This window comes from Hippocampus zosterae, chromosome 14, assembly GCF_025434085.1.
Source record: "Hippocampus zosterae strain Florida chromosome 14, ASM2543408v3, whole genome shotgun sequence".
NCBI lineage: Eukaryota > Metazoa > Chordata > Actinopteri > Syngnathiformes > Syngnathidae > Hippocampus > Hippocampus zosterae.
The window spans coordinates 910,292-932,037 of NC_067464.1; the positions used below are offsets into that span (position 1 = coordinate 910,292).

A 21,746-nucleotide genomic window follows, 5' to 3' on the forward strand; every position below is an offset into this window, starting at 1 on the left:
GCTTTCCAATGTGTCTTGGAATGCGTCTCGAAGCACGACTAATAATGGAGTCGTGGTAATAGACGATGTATAATCCATGGATATTATTATGATGAGATCCATGTTGCTAGATATTGGCAGTTTTTTGCCATTTTCGTCTCCTCGGTTAAAGCAATTGTGATGACATCACGCATGGTTGTCTTCCGAGATGGTTATGTTATCATGATATCGTTGGATATCAGCAATTATTCAATTATTACACACTTTTCCCCGCCCTCAGTTAGCGATAGCGTGATGATATTTGGGACTTGCCCACTCTGGCGCGATAGCCATAATCGCGATATCACCGATATCGCCGGAAACATGTTCCGATGGCGTTCCAAAATGGCCTTCTTCGCTTATCCTGACGGTAGCGCAATAACCGTATTGGAATTCTGTTGTTGTGAAGAAGAAAAAAATGATTGCGATTTCTATGTTCCATGATGAGCTTCCAATGTGTCAACCATCACATAATCGCTGAATCGCTGTGTGGATCTGGAGACCCGCATTGCCAGTCCACCATTTTGACCCACAGCTTCTTTTGCTACTTCCTGACGTGCCCGGCCACATCTTGTACCATAAACTCACTGAAAATGTTCTTTTTGCCGTATTCCGTGACTTCCTACCACGGAAAACGGCAAGAAAATGTCCTCATTTCCGAGTGTTGAGGTGGTTCAAGCGCCAACGTTAAATGTCTCTGAAACGCACGTCATCGGTTTGCATAAACATTGCTTGTCCAAACTCGAGGAAATCATTTTTGGAGACTATTTTGTTTTTGCGCTTCTTGAGTTGAGTTATAGCATCGGCTTTCCTGTTTTTCTGTGCGTGTTCCCAGAAACGGACAAGAGGAGGAGGATGGACTCCCACTTCCTCCCCGAATGCCTTTAAAGCAACCCAGCTGCGTGACTTGCTAAGTTGAAGCTCCAGCATGCCGTCCGACAAGACGCTTGTGGCCTGGGGGGTCATTTTTGGAGGGCTCCTCTCACTCGGTGAGTTGGCTAAAACGCAGACGGACACGTCGTTCTTTGAATATTCAGCAGACGTGTTACAGTCTAACTGTTTTTCAGGGGAGGGCATCATCGGGGGCAGGGAGGCGGCGGCCCACTCTCGGCCCTACATGGCGTCCATCCAGGTGGCCGAGGGAGACGGGATGAAGCACGAGTGCGGAGGCTTTGTGGTCGCCGACCGGTGGGTGATGACGGCCGTACACTGTCTGCCCACGGGGTAAGAGAACAACGCCACGCCATCTTGTTCCTCTTGAAAAGCACACACAATAATTGTCTGGATAGTTTTCAAGATATATTGGTGGTATCACGATACAGACACTGTGAGAAGAAAAGCATCTACGACATTCTGAGAGCGATTGAGTGATTAGCGGAAACATTGGAATGATGAAATGACTCATTATTTTTTGCCCATAAATCACATCCTTCAATATCATTTCATGTCAACAAGGGGTGGGGCGGCATTGGACAATTTTCACATAATGTATTGTGATACCGGTGATATTCCCAGAAAGCTCTTGTTGAATCACTCTACACTAAGTGGAAAAATGGTAATTATTGCACATTTTTCTTCCATTATGTCAACTGTCATAAGATAAGATAAGATATCCTTTATTTGTCCCACACTGGGGAAATTTACAGCCTCTAGCAGCAAGAATATAGGTAGAAAGAAGAAAAAAAATCACGCAATCAAAATCAATCTTGAAACTTTCGGTATCGTATGAAAAATGACAATATCAAAGTATCGCCATACTAGCAATATAATTGGAAAAGTTCTTGTTGATTCACTGGAAAAAAATCATCTGAGAATATCACAGGAGGCCGTTTTCTGATAATCGCTCAAATCACTGTATCATGATACTTTTGATATCCTTGGAAAAATAATGCAACGATTTTAATGAATGATTTTTGTATGTTGCACTCTCGCTGTACTGAAAGCTTAGCAGTATCATAATACTTTAACAATATGGATTTTTTTGGGTGCGGGATAATCACACAATAAATGTATCGCAATACTGTGGATATCACTAGACAAATATCTTGCAGATTTGTATTTTTTAATTTTATTGCTGGGTAAAGTTCTCCATCTGATCCAATCTAACAGCGCAAATGGCAGGAAGGTTGTTCTGGGCGTTCATTCACTGAGTCAAGCCGAGGATACCAAGCAGATATTTGACATCATGGAGCTCCACAATCACCCTCAATTTAATCCCGACAACTACGACAACGACATCGCTCTCCTTAAAGTAAGCGCACGTTCTTGGAAAATCTCTTTTCACGACCATCGAACAGGCTTTTTGCGTCCGTAGCTGGATCGCCCGTTCAACGCCTCCGAGGCGGTCAAGGCGGTGGCCTTCCTGCGAGCCGGCGGCGTCAACCCCGACACGGACTCAGAGGTGGAGACGGCCGGTTGGGGTTCCGTGGACAACCTGGGCTCCAGACCCGACACGCTGAAGGAGGCGGTCATCCGGGTGGTGAGCTCGAACCGATGCGGACGAAGCGACTACTTTGGCAGGAAGTTCACCGCCAACATGATCTGCGCCCACAAGCTGTGCCCGGACCCTTGTGACCAGCCGCACAAGATGGAGGACTCCTGTGATGTGAGTGGACTGTTAATCCACTAATAATCACTGTATCGTGATACTGGCGATATCGTTGAATCGTACGTGATTGTCTTCGAGTGGGTTGATTAACGGTATAACCAATCTTGCATGATTTTATTCAGGTACGAGTCACTCTTGCTCAATATTTAAGCAATATCCTTGTAAAAATGCTCCAGTATCAGAAATTATTTTCTTTCAATATGTAAATTACGGCCCCATTACTGTATCGCGATACTTGCACAAGTGTTATACACACATCATACGTGATTCCCTCCCATACGGTGTTTGTGTGATAATCAGCATAGTGGTGATACCATTGATACTATTCCCCCCAAAAAATTTTCTAGTAGTTTTCCTGGAATAGAAATTTTGTTCACAATATGTCTGATTATTGCTCAACGAATGCATCGTGATACTTGTGATATTGTTGGAAAATTACGACAAAAATATCCTACATAGTTTTCTTCCCGGTATCGTGATACTAGTAGTGACGCCGGACACATATGGCAATAATATCACACAAAAAAATAAATTTCTGCCGGAATGTAATCTTTATTCCAAGATGGCTTTTCATCCACATTAACTGCATTTTTTTAAAACAAAATGAACATCTGAAAAAATAGGACGGAGGAAATAAGAGTAAAGCAGAGGAGTGTGAAGCTCAGAGCTAAACATCTGCACACACACACGCACACACAAAAAAAATGAAGCCCACAGTCTTCACTTTTGATTTGACTTTGACAATGTCTGCGGTATTTTTAGGGCGACTCCGGTGGTCCCCTTCTCTACAAAGGCGTGGTGGTGGGCATCACGTCCAATGGAGGGAAAAAGTGCGGCCAGATCAAGAAACCAGGCATCTACACCATCATCTCGCACTACAGCCAGTGGATCGACGGCGTCATGGGCATTCAACCCGACGCTTGAGGATACTGATGCGAAATGTGACGACGCAATGCTAAAACTTACATAATCAGCAACAGAAGCCGAGAAAAAAAAAAGCACAGCAATGGCAACAAATGTCAACTGCATGATTATAACGCTATACCAAAAGCAATTGTAGAAGACAAGGATTGAAATTTGTTTCCTCTTGCTCCCCGGCTGCTTTGTTGTGTTTGTGTTGATACCAAAGTAAGTTGGGATCTTGAAGACGTGTGCCAATTCGGTGCAGGAATTTCAAACGGATTCTTTGAAAGGACCATGTTCGATCCAAAGTTTTGGAAGGTGGACTCAGGCTCTCGCCGGGTGTAGCGCCCCATGCCAGTCTTGTTTCTTAATGGTTACAACTTCCGCAAAGTCGAATCTAAGCCGTGTACACAGTGGCTCCAAAAACTGCAAGTGCAAGGAAGCCAAGCAAGAAAGAAATGACATTGCGCCATCATCACAGTGATGCTGTCAAAATGACCCAAAACAAGGCACGACCACAGCGCTGAAGCACGAGGGGGGGGGGACAACTATCTGCCAAATTCCGATATACTCATCTTTTTGGACATATTTAGGGGGTAAAAAATATATACATCATATTACATTTTCAAAAGTAACAATAACCGACGGAAAATATCGTAAACGTTGCCCTAGAAATATACTCAATGTCCCCCCGTGTCGCTGTCCAATGGTTCATTGGTTCGCTCCGTTGCTATGCTAAGTGTGGACGTTCTCTTGGGTGATGGAGAAAAATGCAGCTGGCGCCGCGCTTTTGACGATATAAAAAACGTCTCACTGCGACTCCGCGACGGCAACAAAACCATGGCCGGCATACGACGAGCAACCGGCAAATATTCGGGAGTCAACCCGGCCGTCAGGTAGCGTTGGACTTACTCGGAGAGAAACCTGTGCGCCGTTGCTAACGCTCGCTAGCCGGCCAGGCTGTCAAGGGTTTGATTTCGCAGTGGAAGAAACGTCACAAACGGTTGTAGCTCCGTCAGTTACGCTTGGCTCACATTTGAAAAGTCAGGAGACACGATTCGCTGTCGGGTCGCTAGCGAGACATAAACAACAAAAAAAGCACAAATTTAATGGCAACGGGTGATTTTTTGGGGGGTCAAAAAAGATACAAGCAAGAGTGCTATATTAAATATTTAGTATGCAGTATTCATTAACGTGCTTCGTTTGGTTGGATTGGAGTTTTTTTCAAACATTTTTTAAAAATTAAAAATTTTTTTTTAGAATGTTACTCATGAATTTATTCAGTCACTTTCAGGACTTGTTTGCGATGATGCCAATTTGCTCGCACCTCGGCTGAAGAAGTTGTTGGTAGACTTGCCAGTTTCAGTCTCTCTGAGGCATCAACGTGTTCGATCTTAGCTCAATGGATTCTGTTCGTTTAACACTAGATGGCCCCTGAATTCTACACACTGCACTTTTAGTGTGATTTATTAATTGACCGAAAGAAATAATTGTTCACGAGCGGCTCTAAAATTGTCGCTAACCCAATGTGCTCGGTCTCAGAATTGGTATCGTCCAATCTCACTCACTCCTGATCGTACCGGAATAAGGAAAATGTCCCCAAGCTTTTGACTAGCGCCGTGTAAGCTACAGAAGAGCATCGAAACGTTTGCGAAATGCCTCCGTATGACTTCTACAAGGTGACTACTATTCCTTTTCATGCAGTTGCTGCCGCCTGCGCCAAGTTCAGTCTCTGCTCGGCGTCGATGATACTTTGAGTGGTGATGGAATCCTGTGTTCTCTCGGTAGGGGAAGTCCCATCGTTATTCTTTATTAAGACTTGCGAGGATCGCTCCATGTGTATGCTTGATGAACGTTTGTCGTCAGGAATCGACAGCAGGTACAACGAAGGCTGCGCGGAGCTGGCTAAATACCTCTTCTACGGACTCTATGGAAGAAGTCCCGTCAACGTGGAGCATCCCTTGGACGCGTGTCCAGAGGATCTGCTGGACGGTGAGTTTCTCAAGTCACCCCCCCCCCCCCACAACTGATTTTGTGAACGCATGCTGTTGTTTTTTCGTTCCAGACGTGATCCTTCTAATCAAGGCCGAGTGCGTTCACCTCTACTGCAACCCGCTCAATTTGGCCTACCTGCTACCCTACGTGTCCCACTGGAGGAACCTGCACCTCCACTGCATGACCCAAGCCGAGGTTTGAGCATTCAACAAAGATCGGTTGTGTATTCCTTCGGCCTCTCGCTCACCACCCCCCGTGCGCGTGTGCTCCTCACGCAGTATGAAGACGAAGAGGCGGCGGAGGAGTTCAAGATCTCCAGTTTTGTCACCATGGTGCAGGACTGCCATCGTATCGGTGTGCCTTACAGCTCCCTGGGTACGGACGTTTCGCCTGCTCGTCGGCATTTTCCTCAGTCAAATCAAGCTTCCATGACCCCCCCCCCCCTGCCTCCCTCCCACCGCTTTTACGTTCAACTTTCAGGCCACGTGCAAAAGTTTGACATTTTCACGGTGGAAAAGTGGCCCCTCATCCAAGCGTACGCCCTGGAGGGCATTGGCGACGGAAGCTTTTTCACCATGAAGTACAAGGTGAGCCGTGCTTTTCAAAGAATGTCTCATTGGCTCACTCTGCCGCCCCCCCTCCCCCCTTAACTGGCGAATTTCCCCTTTTGCCAGTTGTCGGACATTAGCGAGCGACTGTGGCAGCTTTACAGCAGGCTGGACTCGGTGTCCTTGGACCAACTCTTGACCGAGGTGACGCTTTAGCTTTACTCATGCTGCTGTTGTCTTTCATTCCGAGAAAAACGATTCTATTTGTTGATTCATCCTCTGAGCTAACATTAACGTAAAAATGTCCGCCCCATGTCAGCAAGCTTCCATTCGTGCGGGAGCTTGACCACGATGCGTTTCAAACCGTACCGCAGAAACCTAAAACGATGGATGTGAAGTTCAATCGTTCCGGACTCCTATTCCGTTCCCTCTTTCAGGATTTGAGAAGCTTTGAGAGGCAGTGGAGTGGCTTCTTCTCCCGCATGGAGCTGGAGAGCCACCTGTCCATCCTGGAGCTGTCCGAGGCTGAGGCTGGAGAGGTACGGTATGCTTTTGAAAAAAAAAAAAAACAATAACAAGAAAGGACCGATTCTCTCCCAATGTGCTTTGCTCCTTAAAAATAAAAGTATCGTATCCGTACAGGCCTTCCGCACGTATTCCTCCCACGGGCTGATCGCCAGCGACCTCGCAGATAACGGGTAAGTCGCAAAACAATATTGTTATCGCACAGGTGTCAAAGTCGAGGCCCCGGGTGCCAGATCCGGCCCGGCGCATCGTTTGACGTGGCCCGCCAAAACAATTCATGGGTCTGTGCCGAAATGTCAAAATTGTGAAGGTGTGATTAAATAATGTTGACATTTTGCGCTCATTTTGTTACCCTGTTTACACTCACTTGAACAATAATCCAACAAACAACAAACAAATAGCTGTTTTTTTTTTTGGGAACCTTTCAACATAATTGAACAAACGGATGATTGACTTGAGTCATTATAAAACTAATAATCCATCAATTTGTTTGTGTCCAAGTAATAATGACATGATTCCGTAATCATTTATCCGGTTTCACTGTCGTGACGGCCCCCAGAGGGAAGACGTCGCTCCTAAAGTGGCCTGCGGCAAAAAATGAGTTTGACACGCTTGCGTTATGGTATTTGGTCCTTTAAAAAAAAACCTTCAAAAAAGTGGTTGTGATTCCAGTAAAGATCGTCAGCCCCTGGTGTTGTTTGGTGCACACTCGTCCTCGGAGCACATGGACAGCTACGCGTTCAACTTCGCCTCGGAGAGTCACCAAGTCGGCAACACGGGACCTGGAGGCTCCCGGGCAAGTCACATGGTAGGGAAGCACAGTGAACAAGTGCGCTGCAGCGACGCCCAGTGACGTCCTCGGGAACAGCACCCGAACGTTGCCACTCATTTGGTGCCGGGGTTTGATTTTTGGTCGTTTGTTACCCTCAGATTTTGCAGTGCGCTGCCGCCCGAGGACACTTGGCCTGCTCTCGGACCTATTTCTTTGGAGCCACGCACACCCCCTTCCTTGGTGAGGAAAGGATACAAAATTGTGCTTTTTCAATTTTTTTTCTTAATAATTTATTGCTAAGACTTCAGATTAGCCCAGTTTTCAGGGGGCAGTTGTGTCCCGCGCAAAATCAGCGACTTAAAAATACGGCCGATCCAACCGTGAGTACGGCTTGCCGTTACCGTGACGACTGAGAGCAGATTTAAAGCATCGCGAACAGGCGGACGATCAAATCGCTTTCATTCGGGTCTGTAAATTAGTCCAATTTTGCCAAAACAACTTTCAAAATTCGGAATAGTTTCCTCACAGTAACCAATTTTTTTGGGGGGGGGGGAAACCGCAGCTTGCAAAATATTGACTTGGCTGTTTAATTCCACACTTGACAGTTGGGCCTGCCCAACTCCAGAGACCCCACAACATTGTCGACCAGCACATCAAAAGTCACTTTCACATTCCACGCCCCCCATGGCACGTTTTGAACGCTGTTTTTGGTGTTTTCAAGTCTCGTCATTTCATCCACAGGGAGTCAGCATCCAAAGGCGCACAAACGGGAAGTCTTGTAAGTGTCGTCGTAGACTTTTGTGCGTTTTTGAGCAAAAGGAAGACTCATTTTTTATGCGTCACCGCCCAGGTTCTTGTCTCGCGTGTACTCGGCGGCCGTCCAAGCGGTTCTCGGAGCAATTAAATGCTTCTCCGGCACGTCCAGTGCCACCAAGGTAAGCGATCCCGTGGCCCCCCCCCCCCCCCCCCCCCCCCCCCCCCCCCCCCCCCCCGTTGACGTTTACTCGCTTCAATGCGGCCGTCTTCCCAGGCTAAAGACGTGGCGGAGCACACCTTCCTGGCGTCGTTGGACTCGTTGAATTTAAGCGCGTACCGCAGTATTCTCAGGTAGCTTGTTACTCCGCCCCCAATAAAGTATTTTTTAAAACCCTTTCAAAAATGGCCCATCTTGTGTTTAATTTGTCTTTGTGTGTTTGCTCAGGTCCAAATGTGAATTCAACATTCAAGCAGCTGATAAGCAGGGAAGGTGAGTGTCCGCCACCCAATTAAATTTCGCCTCCATATGACACACGAGCTTGAACGTTGGTTTTTGATGCATTCAGGCTCCTTCCGCTGACCGACACCGCGAGCCGCTTTGTCGTCAAGACAGTAAGTGTTTTGTCTCTGCTCGTTATTCCCCCAACTCATTGATTTCTCCTTTTCGTGAGGCTTCCATGACTGTCCGGGACGTCCCGGATCCGCGGGGTCGCGGGGTCAACCTGGGCTCCGTGGTCTTCTCCGAAGCCTTCCTCGACTCCAGCATTAGCATTCAACACAAAGGTTTGACGTTGCTCCCCCCGCAATTCACCGTTTTCAAACTTGACCTGAGACTTGAGAAATGTGACTTCTCCGGTTTGAACGGATTTTCTGTTTCCGTTTCTCCTGGAGATGGCGCCGTGACAGCGGACAGCTGCTACACCGTCCTGACCGCCGCCGTGCCTCGCTACGCCTGCTGGATGGTACATCATCCATCAGTTTTTTTTGTTTTCTTTAAAAAAATCATTTACCAGCGCAGAAATGTTTGGTGGTTGTTTTTGCCGCAGATGGAATCTGATGTCAAGCAGTCCGAGCTGGCCCAGCAACTCGCAAAGGTGATTTCGCTAAATGCCGCAACGACAACGGAGCAATCATTGGGTGGCGTCTCGATGTCCTCTGTGAACAGAATGAGGACGACTCCCGTCTGGGTCGCGCTCTGACCAACGCCGATGACGCGTACGTGTTATCCGCCAGCCACCTCTCGGCGCCCGAAGATGGTAAGCGCGGCAAGCGGGCGGACGTTTTGTCATCCCGGCCGAGTCGATGTCAAATGTGGATTTCAGGCAAGATGGCCTTCTTCTCCGGGGGGCTTCTGTTTGTCCACTCGCAATACGGAAGCATCGCTCTCGCCCAGGAACACGTCGGCGCACTGGCGTTCTACGATCCGGTACGCCGCCTCGTTCTTCTTCGTCGTTCGGGACCAGCTTAAAATGTTTGTCGTTCGGACAGGACCCCGACGGCGTCGCGTCGCTCTTTGTGGACTACCAGAGCGCACTGCTGCCCCACTTGCCCTTCCCACTCCACAGCCAAGACCATTGCCTGGTCTTCGCCCTGCGGCCCAGGTCCAAAAGCTACCGGGGTTTCTATTCCAAGGTGAGACCCTCACCGGGGATCCTTTACGAGGAATCTGCAATGATGAAAAACTGCATTTGACCCCTGCGCAGGTTTTGCCGCTGTGGCGAAGTGCTGAAAGTGGACTTACTCTGCGCTTGGTGGACCGGGATCAGCTGACGTGGAAACACAAAAACATGTAAGATTTGGAACATGAAATCATTTTTCATTTGCCTGTAAAGATTGTCACCGTTTTTCCGAATGGGTGAGACAATCCTCTGTGCGATTTTCCTGATGAAAGTTTTGTCTTGCTGCAAAAAAAATTTTGGGGATTCAATTTAGAAAATAAAATAAAATTTTTGAGCCATTTAAAAAATATGTATTTCAAAATTGATTTGTCAATGAATGAATGATTTTTTTAGTAAAATTCTTCTGAAAATGCTGCTAGACATTCTTTTAAAAAAAAACTGAAAAATAAAACCAGAAATATTTTTAAAAATGGAAATTTGCAGGTGCCAAACTGCAAATATGCATCGACTGTGGTTTTGCGTTGTAATATCCTCATTCACCACTTGATGGCAGAAACTGCATATTTGCACTTCCACCCAGGCCTAAACCCCAACGCAAGTCGGCCTGATCATTTTTGCGTCGTTGGAATGATGCAGTACCTCGATAATATTCTCATTTTGAGTGAGTTGATTTTTGTGGGGTGATAAAAAAATGAACTCTTGCACTTAATTTTTTTTTTTTTGCTGTTCGGCAGTTTTGTGCCATCCTCGAATGGTCATTTTTACACAAGAATGCGCTTTGCACTGGAAAATAAAGTGGCAGTATCAAGTGATTTTGCTTTTTGAAATGTATCTTGCTTCATGAAATATATTCTGAGCGGGTATTTTGTCCACATGTGAAAATGGTGTTCTTGTCATCCAGGCACAGCAGGCTGCAGCAGCGACACGACGGTCAGGAGCCCCCGGTGGCCAAACGCAGAGGCGCATTGAGCACTTTGCAGTCGCACCTCCCAGAGCAAGACGTGTGAGTACTCACTCACGCCGTATGCGTTCAAATCACCAAACTATTGTTTAGGAATCGATCACGGCCCATTTGATGGTCGCGCTGCGCCTCGGCAGGTTTCTGCAGCATTTTTCCCTGAGTAGCATCGGCGAGGCGCCCATACTGTCCGACCACTTGGGGGCGCTGTTCCCCTCCGCAGAACTGAGCGTGGGCTCGGCCAACCTGGGGGACAAGGTGGGCTCAAACGAGCCGACAATCTGCTGGGGTTTGACGCTGACCTTGTGTTTTTTTTTTTTTTTCACTGCGTCAAAGGTTGTCATCACGGTCATTAGCGGGCTGCCTGGAAGCCACAAGGAGACACTCTGCCACTTCCTGGTGCGCCTCAACAAAGAGTACGGAAGGTGGGAAAACCCCCCCTCGACTGTCCAAAGTTCACCATATAACCTTCTAAGATTTCCCTGAAATGTAAAGTGCATTACCAATCAAATGTATTATGATGATGATTATTATTATTATACATAATTGTTTTTTATACGGCGACATTTTTAGCTTGACGTGTGGTGAGCGACTGGTCGCTTGTTTCGGTGTGCCCCGTAAATGACTGGTGACCCCGCCCCAGAAAAAAAGATGCTTGCCGTTGCCCGCAGATGGTTGGTGTATCCTCCCGCTGCGGACGCCCGCGACGGCGCCTTCTCGGCCTCCCATTTGCAGGATTTTTTGTCAGACGTCTCCGCAAACCAGAAGAGGAGGACGGCAGGGAAGGTGCGCCTCCTGGTCCTGTCACCCGGGTAAGAAAACGACTTCCTTTCCGAAGATTTTCAAACAAACGAGGGTGGTGATTTGAGGATTTTGACTCCTCACAGATACACGGATGTTCTGGACGTTGTCCAGGCCGTGCTTCAACACCCGGACTCTGGTGTCCGGGTCCGCTTCATCATTGGCACCGTCACCGCCTGCGTGGATCCGCTCGCCTCCTGCATGGAGCACAGGTGAGGCTTCTTGCATCGCGGGTAGCCGATATTACACATTGACGGTATCATCGCCATGAGCAAATATAGCACAGCAGTAAAATTCTAACTTAAAAATATGCTTTAAAAAAATTGGGAAAATAAAAACACTTTTTTTGGTGGGTTTTTTTTAATTGAACAATTGGGACATTAAGAATAATCTGTGTAAAATATTAAGTTTATATATAAATGAATGAATGTTCCCATCCGTCCATCCATTTTCTGAACCGCTTAATCCTCACTAGGGTCGCGGGGGCTGCTGGAGTCTATCCCAGCCGTCTTTGGGCAGGAGGCGGGGGACACCCTGAACTGGTTGCCAGCCAATCGCAGGGCACACATAGACGAACAATGCTTTTTAAAAAAAAATGTATTTATTTACTCCCAGTAATTCACATTTATCAAAAGGCATCCATGTGACCGCTCATCCTTCCACATTCGTGTCACGGCTTAACTTGGGTGAGAGGCAGGGACTGGCAAAACCCACCCCCCACCCACCGCACCCACTGTCACACCTGTCACACCATGTTGTGAAATGTTCTGCAAAGGCAATTTTGGAATTTGTGGCGTTTTCAACCCGCGCTTTGAAATTGGGTTCAAGAAGCAAAATGAGCTGGAAAAACCTGCTTGGAAACGAGGATTCCGTGTGTCTTTTGACAAACGTTGGTGGCGAGTTGTCGCGGGGGTTGCAGGAGGAGGTCACGTGACGCTTTTATAGCTATTGAAAGTCGAGGCGGATCAGCCTTACATTTAATCTGCCGCTCTTTGTGTCCTAAGCATGCCGGCTTTAGACGGAGCTGGACTGAGCCGCTCCATACGCGGTCCGCCACTCCGGTTAATAAAGTCATTTCATTTCGGACCCGGCGCGACATCACGGATATTAGCGCGTGTTTTCCCCCCCTTTTTTTTTTTTTCCAGGAACCCAAAGCTGACTATTTGAGGCGTCTTACAATCCTCTGCCGCGCTAAATTTTTCTCCATGCTGATTGGACCGCCAACCGCCAAGTTAATTGGCCTGACCCGCTCGTCACCTCGCTCCACATAGCGCAGCTAATCCACCAGAGCCACTTGTGGATGCGCGCCCCCCACCAAGCTTATCAGTCACGGTGACATCATTTGACCAAAAATGTCTGATTGCGGAGTCGGCGAGCAGCACGTCTTTTTATTCACCATCTGAGCGCGTGTGCCTCTGTTACGTTTGAAAAATTCCGCCTCCTCGTGAGCAGACCCACCAAAAAAATCAAAAATAATCCTTTGAAAGACACAGAAAGTCTGCCTCCCGTTCCAGTCTCTCTCGAGAACATGACTCAAAAGTTTGATGAGGCGTCAACAAACGCAAAACTCAAAGTCGAACCAATTTCATGAACATTTTTCATTGCTCGCAGACCCGTCGGTTGTGTTTTGGCCTGAAAACTTGTCCTGGCTGCTCAGTGCTTCTTCATCTCCTCCCTCAGGTTTGCTTTTCCCAAGCTGCTGGAGCAGTGCAGCCAAGGTAAGTGCTCGGCGTCCCTCAAGTCGATCTGAAGTTGAGCCTCACGTGAGCGAGAAATGGGGGAAAGAAATCGTTCCACCTTGCGTTTCTGAAATAAATGCGAAAGCGGATGCAGAGTGACGGGTCGGCACTTTTTGCTTGCGTTTGTAGGTATCGTCAGCGCGGTGGTGTTCACCGGGGCCGCGGCCGACCTGACGCATCCGCTGGCGCAGCACGTTCAGCAGGCGGTGCGCGCCGCCAACCCCACCGCCGCCTTCATCTCGGCGGCAAGAGGGGCCGTCACGAGGTCTGACGCTCAAGGATGCCTTTTTTTTGTGTGTGTGTGTGTGTTTTTAATGGTAACAATCGTACCGCCACAAAGTTAGGACAATCCGCAGGAAACCCCAGCTAAGTGACTCATTTAAGTTCGGTGTAATTCCACGTTCAACCACCGGATGGCGTCATATTTAGCTTGAAATTGGTGTACATTTGGACAAAGAAGAAGGAAACAGGAAATGCGTGTTACATTTCAACACTGCCGAGTTTTTCTTGAAAGTTTGTTGTTGAGCAAACTCAGACGGGGGGGCTGCAGTGGGCCACAGCTCACAGCCAGACTTTTTCACTTCTGGTTCCGTAAGTCCGCAGCCCGCACGCGTACGCATGTGACATCCACCCCGCCGCACCGCGTACGATACTTTGGATACGTTTTCCATTTTACAATGCAGTGTTTAAACGTTTGTTTTGATGAATGCGATTCCTTTTCACCGACCGTGTGGTGGTCTGGGACGTATCCCCGCACACTAAATGGGGGCTCGACTGATTTGTCATCTTTGGATAGGGATGAAGACGTCAAGCTGATTTTGTCGCCGAGCAGCTTCAGCCGACCTCAGATGCTGCGAGCGCGTTACGTGCTCTACCCTGGCTGGTGAGAGAGAACCTTCCCTCCAAGTGTTACCACTCACGTGCTCCCAATCACTCCCCCCAACCCCCGTGCGGTCAGGCCACCTCTAAAATGTCTCCTTTGTACGTCTTCCAATATGTCCTCCATGACCCCCATGGTGCCAGCCTCCCAATTAGCCTCCTTGACGTTTTCCTGTAAATTCTGCTTTACGGCCGCGCCGATGTCCTCCCGCATGCCGTCCTTGGTGGGTGTCCTGCTTGTCTGTGCACTTGTCTAACTGCAGGGGCATGCATCCTCCTTTCCTCACCTCTCATCACAAAGCCAATATCCTCGGCTCGCACCCGTGACCCCACGCCCTGACCTTTAACCCCAGATTTTTTTTGGGTTTTTTTTTTGGGCGATCGTAGACGACGCTACTGAAGCCAGTCTGTTTTAAACCAAAATGGCAGACTCCTATGGCTGTTTTTTTGTTAGTTTTTTTTCTTTGGGTGGTGTAGGGGGGGCTGAATAGTTTTGCTAAATTCTGCAGGGAGCTAGCTAGGCAAAATGGCTGCTTCAAACCACAATGTACGACTTTATTTTTTCTTTTTGGGTAACTGTGTCTTCTCATAATAGGCATGCCGACCAAATTTCATGTTGCGAAATGAAGCTGCCGATGCTGCAGTTGGTCTCTCGAAGCTTATTGACGCGGGAACGAGGCCAGCGAGGACATTTGAGAAATGCTCAAATGCGAGGATCAACTACTAAAAAGTCAAAGCTTGGGGAGAGGAGGAGTGGGAAGGGGGAGCGGGAGAGGAGGGGGGGGGGGTGGTTTCTGAGCACTGAGGCATGAGGACTGGATGGAACGGGTCCAGGCGGGAAGGCAATCCCTCTATTGGTACATGGCAACTGAGCCGCGTGGCCAAGAAACTTGTTACTGGGCTGCGAGCGGGCAGCTGCTGAGAGAACACAAGATGCCCGCTGGGCTTTACAGCAATCAGCGGGGGCGGGGGGGGGGGGGGGGGGGGCAGGCACAGAATTGGAGTTTAATTAACAACGCGCGTCAAGGTGCTGACGCCATCTAAAATGGAATATTGGACGCATCTCCAGGCCTTGAGATTTGGTCACGCACTCTTGAATTCATTCATTCATTCATTCATCTTCCGTACCGCTTGATCCTCACTAGGGTCGCGGGGGGTGCTGGAGCCCATCCCAGCCGTCTCCGGGCAGTAGGCGGGGGACACCCTGAATCGGTTGCCAGCCAATCGCAGGGCACACATAGACGAACAACCATCCACGCTCACACTCACACCTCGGGACAATTTAGAGTGTTCAATCAGCCTGCCATGCATGTTTTTGGAATGTGGGAGGAAACCGGAGCACCCGGAGAAAACCCACGCAGGCCCGGGGAGAACATGCAAACTCCACACAGGGAGGCCGGAGCTGGAATCGAACCCGGTACCTCTGCACTGTGAAGCCCACGTGCTAACCACTGGACTACCGGGCCACCCCACTCTTGAATTAAAATTTTTTAAAAAACGGCTCTTGAGGCCAGTTTGACTTTGCAATATGATGCGACAATTTGAGTTTTCCTCCGCATAAGACGAGCAAGGCCTTTGTTTCAGGTGCAACGGGCGCTTCCACACCGGTTCGGGCTCTTTGGTCCTCAGCCGGCACCGCCTGGCCCTCAGCCGGCCCCTGGAGAGGCCTCTGTTTGCCGCCCGCTGCGCAGGTAAAACGGAAAGAAAGACGGCCCTCGCCCCCGGCCGCCTTATAATTTGTGCTCATACGCGTGGCGCGGGCTTCGGACGCGAGCTGGCGGCGTGCGCTCTGACTGCATAACGCCGCCTTGACCTAAGTTTGATTGCTTCTGTCTCTTCTTTGCAGCGTTCAAGGCGTCGCTAAGGCCGAGTCCCTTCAGCGGAAATGTTTACAACGTGTGGGGAAAAATCAGGTTTTCTGGTAGGAAAATGATTTTAAATATATTTTTCCTTACTTGCAGATCTAATCAGGTTTTGTTCTTGTTCTTATGCTTCTTCTGATTATTGAAGGTCGTTTTTGGTGTCCTCAATATGGCCAAAAAGTCATTTTTACTTTTTGCCCGCCTGGCGAAAACTTTAGAGCTCCTCCACACAACCCCCCACCCCCCCAAAAAAAAAACTCACTCATGAACTCTCCCTTAGAAAGTTAGAAATCAGCCCGAGACGCCCAACTGGCCGGAAATTGGGTCCCCATATTTATCTTCCCAGTACGCACATAAAAAAACAAACAAAAGAAAGTCTCCATCATCCATGAGCAAAATTGAACAGGAGGTCCACCATTTTGGTTTGAAGTCACCATTTTGAGTCGGTTCCAAGTGTGTGTGTGTGTGTGTGGGTCACTCTAGACTCGCCGCACGTGATGGCGGTGACCTACAGCGCGGTGAGCGGCGACCTCCGCGCCGTCCCGGAACAAACGGCCCAGCCCGAGAGTGACGTTGACGTCTCCTGCTTCCTGGTCTTTGATGGCGTCGGCCTGACCGAGGATGCGCTCCAGGATTGGCTCAGGCTGTGCACCAAGCAGGTCCTGTGCAGAAATAAAGAAATGTGTCACCTCGTTAAATGATTAAATTGGGCGCGATACCAAAACGGGCACCTGCCAAATAAGAGCGACAGTCGTAGCTGCGGTTGTGTTATGCATCCACTAGATGGAGCTACGCTAAAGGGAATACAATACAATACAGCTTTACTTCTATGAAGCTTTACCGACCGCTGCAGCTGTAACCAAAAACATTTAAAATGCTAGGTCCAAGAAGTCCCAAGATTAATTCCTAATATAAGGCGCACCGGATGATAAGGCGCACCGCAATTCATTTGAGTTAAGACGCCGGTTTCAAAACCAATTGATTGTAAGTCAAGGTACAAGGTAAATCTGATGTTGAATTGTTTGTTGCCGTCAACAGGTGCCGACAACGGCCGTCAATACGTGGACGCGTTTGGAGAGAAGTGAGAGCGCCGTCCGAGTATCCTTCACCGATGGCGACGCGTCCTCACAAGTGTGACTGCGGAAATCGGGCTCCCCAACAAAATGATGGGGGGAAAAAAAATCAGTTGAACCACGCTAACATTAGCCACATTCACCTGAACATTGAATTCACTCATTTTGTGCACAGTTGCAATTGGCTTTGTAGGACTTAACTCATTCACTCCCAAAGACGTTTAAAAACGTCTTTTCAGACTTGGTCCAAAATTGGCTGCGACTGAATGAGTTAAAAAGGGGAAGAATTTTATATATATATTTTTTTTCGGAGTGGTAATCGGTGCCAAATTTTTTGAGAATCGATGCGATCGTATCGGATCCTCCGTTGTCCTTCACCCGCCTGTCCCCGCAGACATGCGTCAGTTTGCCGGAGAGGACGCGGCCGAGGCCTACAAACGCATCGAGATGTTCAACCGCCGGCCTCTTTGATCCCTGAAAGTGAGATTTTTTGTTTTTTTCGAGTTGAAGGTGAGCTTGTCGCAGAAGTTCAGTCGGGCTTCGCCGTCCCGCACCCGCCATCTTGGCGGCCTCGCTGGGCTTTCTCGAGAATTTGCCGTCACCCCATCCGCCCCGGCAGGCTGTCCGATGTAAACAACAAACGTTACGGCTGCCGCCACGCCAAGGACAATAGCGCCGCGTTATTTTAAGAGTCCCCTGCCGCCAAGCTAATGAAAGTGCAATTAAGCGCGCGGGTCCCCCCCCCACCCACTGCAGAACAGCTGAGGACCGTCTCACGTGTCGGCCACAATCTTCTGCCTGAATCGGCGGCCCCCCCCTTTTTTTTTTTTCCACTCATGGTTACTAGGAAGGAAGCCAGAGATAGACGCAAGATGAGTGATGAGTGAGTCTTGGACATGTGAACGAACGCATTTCAGCTTTTTGGGGTTGTTGTTTTTTTTATCTTTTGAAGGTTGGAACACGGGTTCTCCAAACGTGTTCCTCCAGGAGCCTAAAAAACGTTAACAATTAAAAATGACATTGGACATGCGCCGCAAGATTAATTCAAAAGGTGAAGGCAAGCAGAGTGAGATTGGAGGTTGTCAGAAAAATGGAATCATCCAATTTGCCAGGCAAAAATGGCTCCGATTGATGAAAACATGGCGTGAATGATCCGTTTGCAAAATGGCCTCTTTCTCCAGCTTGCTCTTTTTGGGACCAGAAACTGAACAGAGAGCTGATGAAATATCAAAAAATGATCAAGCGGCTCTTTCATCCTTCCATTTTTCTGCATGCGGCCCTCAAATGAAAATGTTCTAACCCCCCCCCCACCCCACCCTCACCCCATCTTCTTCTCCATCACTTTTTTACTTCGCCCCACGAGTGATGCAGCGGTGGGTGATTACTTCAAACATTCCAGCGATCTTTTTTTTAATAAAACAGTCAAAACACTCAAATCGAATTCAACTAAACTCAAGCGAGTGAAGCAATTTTTGTTCTCAGAAACGGCGCCGATCTCGAACGGGGTCACCACGCCGCCGCTGCCCGCTCACAAGTCAGGCGAGCTGTCCGTCTAACATCGTCAGGCCACAACCCGGAATCCAATCCCAGCCCCCCCCCCCCCCCCCGCACTGCCCCCGCATCATGACATTCAAACATGAAACTAATTAGATTAAATCAAAAGCATCCAGGTGCACCACTGCGTCGGACGTTGAGAATGAGGCTTGCGCGGTGAAATTCTCCGAAAATTATTTTTCGTGGTCGTGTCGGCCAGCGAGAGGAAAGGAAAACAATAAAAAGTGCTTTCTCCAGGGCCACGGGGGCAAAAGTGATAAAAGCTATTTTCTGCACCCCCCCCACACCCACTCTCCCTCCCGTCCGTTGCTGTCTCTATGCGGATTTATATAATCCCCCCCCACCCCACCCACCCCTGCCCCTCACTTCAGCCCAACCCAAGCCACCGCCGTCCCAGCGTCCCGACTCTGGAGCCACCCGATCCCGTGCCGGTGCATTTGCGCTCCCGCCGTCTTTTTCAATGGCGGAATGCCGAGAATAGCAGCCGGCATAGCAACCCAGTAAGCCTGCCGTGGATTCGGTTTCGCCTGCGGAAGAGGGTCAACGGTCGCCGCCGTCCGTGCGCTCCCTCCTTTGCCGTATCTTAAAGGGGCGGGCGCTATCGAAATCCAAGATTAGGATGATCAATATTACAAGCGAAGTGCGTAACGATGTCATGGCCATGTTTTTTTTAAATAGAAAAACACGTCTCGGTATTTATTCGAATGCAACTGAAGACCGATGTAAAGTCAGGAATTTTTTTTTTTTGGTCCTGATTTTGGATGCTGAACATGATTAGCCTGCGGCCTGAAGTGCGTTAAAAGTGAATTTGGCCACCATGCAAGTCAGCTCTGACCACTCCCACGGCGGCGAGGCTCTCCCTCTGGCAGATCCGCCACGCTACACCCGTCTGCAAAATGAGCGACGTTGGCTCCGACCCGGCATTCCGATCGGCAACCCGAGAACCGAGAGCCACTTTTGTGTCCCAATGACGTTGTTTGTCGTCCGGATTATTTCACACGAGCGCTCGTTTGGTTTGGGAAGCCCAAATCTCCGTAAGATGCGGTTTGGCCAGAGCTTTGCATACGTGACCCGTCCGTCTGCCCAAGCTCGTGTGTGTGTGTGACTAATAGAAGAAGAGGAAGCCGTCTCCAATTGAGTCGGGATGGATTTTTCATGTCACGCCGACACAATTAGATTACGGAAACAAGAGAGAGAAAAAAAAACAAAGGGCTCATTTCTTCTCTCTTGCTATCGAAAGGTGCCAAACATTTCTGTCCCGAGGGGCGTGTCCAATGGTATTTTGCACAAAAATTTGCTGTAACTGTTTTTTTTTTTTCTGTGACTGATGCCTTTTTCCTGACCGTACAGTAATCATCACATGGTGTGAGTATTTACCGCATGAAATGTATATTAAAAAAAAAAAAAGTACACAGTACAAGCGGAAAAGTAAAGCCGTTAGCGTTAGCGCTACAATGCGCTGCACTGAATTGTACTCCAAAGTCTGTGGATGGTTCCAACGGTCTCTGTATTTGATTTGTGGATGGCTTTTTTTTTTAGCTCATATTTTGGTTGAGTTTTTACAACCCAATACTCACTGTCCTGTTTTTTTTAAAATCTTGCTCACAGGAAACACTCAGTTGAAAAAAAAAATCAAATAAAACGAATCCCCAAACTAAAGAAAGCTAAACGTGGAGCATTTTTGCGAATAGCGCGACATCAACAATTCATCAACTGAGATTGCTGACTGTTCAGTGACTGTTTTGCTCATTTCAGAGACCAGAAATGAACTTGCACATTTTGGCTCCTTCTCCTTGATGGTGTTTGATTCTTTCCCACTTGCAAGCGCTAAAGAGCGAAAACGTGCTGAGAATGCCCCCCGATGTTGGCCCCACATGGTGAGTTTTTACCGCTCCCGTTTGCACATGCTGGCCCGTGCGTGCGTGTGTGAGCCAAGGAAATTCAGTGTGCAAGTGTGCCCGCTTATTGTTGCCAGGCAGATGGAGCGGCCCGCATGGCTGACCCCTGACATCAGCCCTTCCCGTTGCCACCGACGAGCCGCCCCCTTTCTCTCTCGCCCTCCGCTGACTTGAAGGCAAGGCCGACGCGCATAAACACACGCGGCATTCGCACATAAACACGCGCGCACCTGGAGGCCCCTCGCTGGGGGCGCCTCACTTCAAATATCCACCGAGGGTCGTCGCGAGCCCAGCCGCCCCCCCCCCTCCCATTGTGTCGGTTTATTTGCGGACCGCCGTGACAGCCTGGTGTAAACACTCGTCACTCTCGACCGGCTTGAGTGGAAATGGGAGCGGGGGCAGGCCTCGCGGGACGCCGGGCCACGCTTGATCGTGACTTGGGCGGACGTGTTGCGGGATATAAAAAGTCGACGCGGCCTTGTTGGAATGGCGCGTTTTTCGGATCAAATGACACCAACATCGGTCACTTTTTAGCTACAATAGGGGCTACGTCGCAACTGAAAGCCCCACAAATATTTTGGAGACAGTGAGATCATGTGTGGATGAGTGGGCGGAGTCTGTGTTAAAAATGAACCAATCAAATTCCAACATACATTGGAAGTTGGAATCAGCGCACACTCGCCAGGATTTACATTGCCTCTGATGAAGCCTAAATAAAGTTCGGATGTTCTTGTCGGCTTTTTTGTTTTGTGCTAAGACTAGTTGCTATTTCCCTCCATCACATTTTCTGATCCGCTTTATCCTAACAAGGGTCGGGGGGAGCCTATTCCAGACGTCTCCGGGCAATAGGCGGGGGACACCCTGAACCGGTTGCCAGCCAATCGCAGGGCACGCAGAGACCAACAACCAGCCGCGCTCACTCACACCGAGGGACAATTTGGAGTTTTCAACCAGATTGCAATGCATGTTTTTTGGAATGTGGGAGGAAACCGGAATACCCGGAGAAAACCCACTCGGGCACATGCAAACTCCGCACAGCAAGGCCAGAATCGAACCCAGCACTGTGAGGTCGACACGCTAAGCATTGGCCCGCCGGGCCGCCGCCCTGCTATTTCAAACGGTTGCTAATTTCGTTGCCGTTGTTCTTTTAGTGATGTTGTGTGGAAAGGAACAAAAAATCAACTCAACAGTGGTCCTAATTGATGATCGTTTTACTTTGTGTTAATGCGTGCTTTTGT

The 21,746-nt window shown here is 48.7% G+C and overlaps 2 protein-coding genes across 3 annotated transcripts; both read left to right on the forward strand.

Annotated features, from left to right (window-relative positions):
• Positions 1-842: 842 nt before the first annotated feature.
• Positions 843-3,633, forward strand: cfd (complement factor D (adipsin)). Its single transcript, XM_052086483.1, has 5 exons — positions 843-1,007; positions 1,086-1,242; positions 2,128-2,269; positions 2,333-2,623; positions 3,389-3,633. The coding sequence occupies exons 1-5, from the start codon at positions 947-949 to the stop codon at positions 3,548-3,550; spliced, it is 813 nt and encodes a 270-aa protein (XP_051942443.1). The 5' UTR covers positions 843-946; the 3' UTR covers positions 3,551-3,633.
• Positions 3,634-4,006: 373 nt separating this feature from the next.
• Positions 4,007-20,763, forward strand: dnaaf9 (dynein axonemal assembly factor 9). 2 transcript variants are annotated; one of them, XR_007966773.1, is made up of 38 exons: positions 4,007-4,425; positions 5,234-5,313; positions 5,396-5,521; positions 5,595-5,719; positions 5,803-5,899; positions 6,005-6,111; positions 6,199-6,276; positions 6,510-6,611; positions 6,715-6,770; positions 7,270-7,405; positions 7,528-7,609; positions 8,111-8,147; positions 8,220-8,304; positions 8,400-8,476; positions 8,571-8,615; positions 8,692-8,737; positions 8,797-8,908; positions 9,017-9,087; positions 9,172-9,219; positions 9,291-9,381; positions 9,448-9,551; positions 9,614-9,757; positions 9,829-9,914; positions 10,646-10,747; positions 10,843-10,960; positions 11,039-11,127; positions 11,374-11,514; positions 11,590-11,715; positions 13,184-13,221; positions 13,372-13,507; positions 14,039-14,125; positions 15,706-15,812; positions 15,968-16,042; positions 16,467-16,642; positions 17,022-17,081; positions 17,451-17,566; positions 20,366-20,487; positions 20,586-20,763. XR_007966773.1 is itself a non-coding variant. In XM_052086472.1 (36 exons), exons 1-36 carry the CDS (start codon positions 4,262-4,264, stop codon positions 17,532-17,534), a joined length of 3,438 nt encoding a protein of 1,145 aa, XP_051942432.1. In that variant the 5' UTR covers positions 4,007-4,261; the 3' UTR covers positions 17,535-19,801. The 2 variants fall into 2 exon arrangements, 1 of the variants encoding a protein (XP_051942432.1); XM_052086472.1 differs by lacking the exons at positions 20,366-20,487; positions 20,586-20,763 and having other exon boundaries at positions 17,451-19,801.
• The last annotated feature ends 983 nt before the right edge of the window (positions 20,764-21,746 follow it).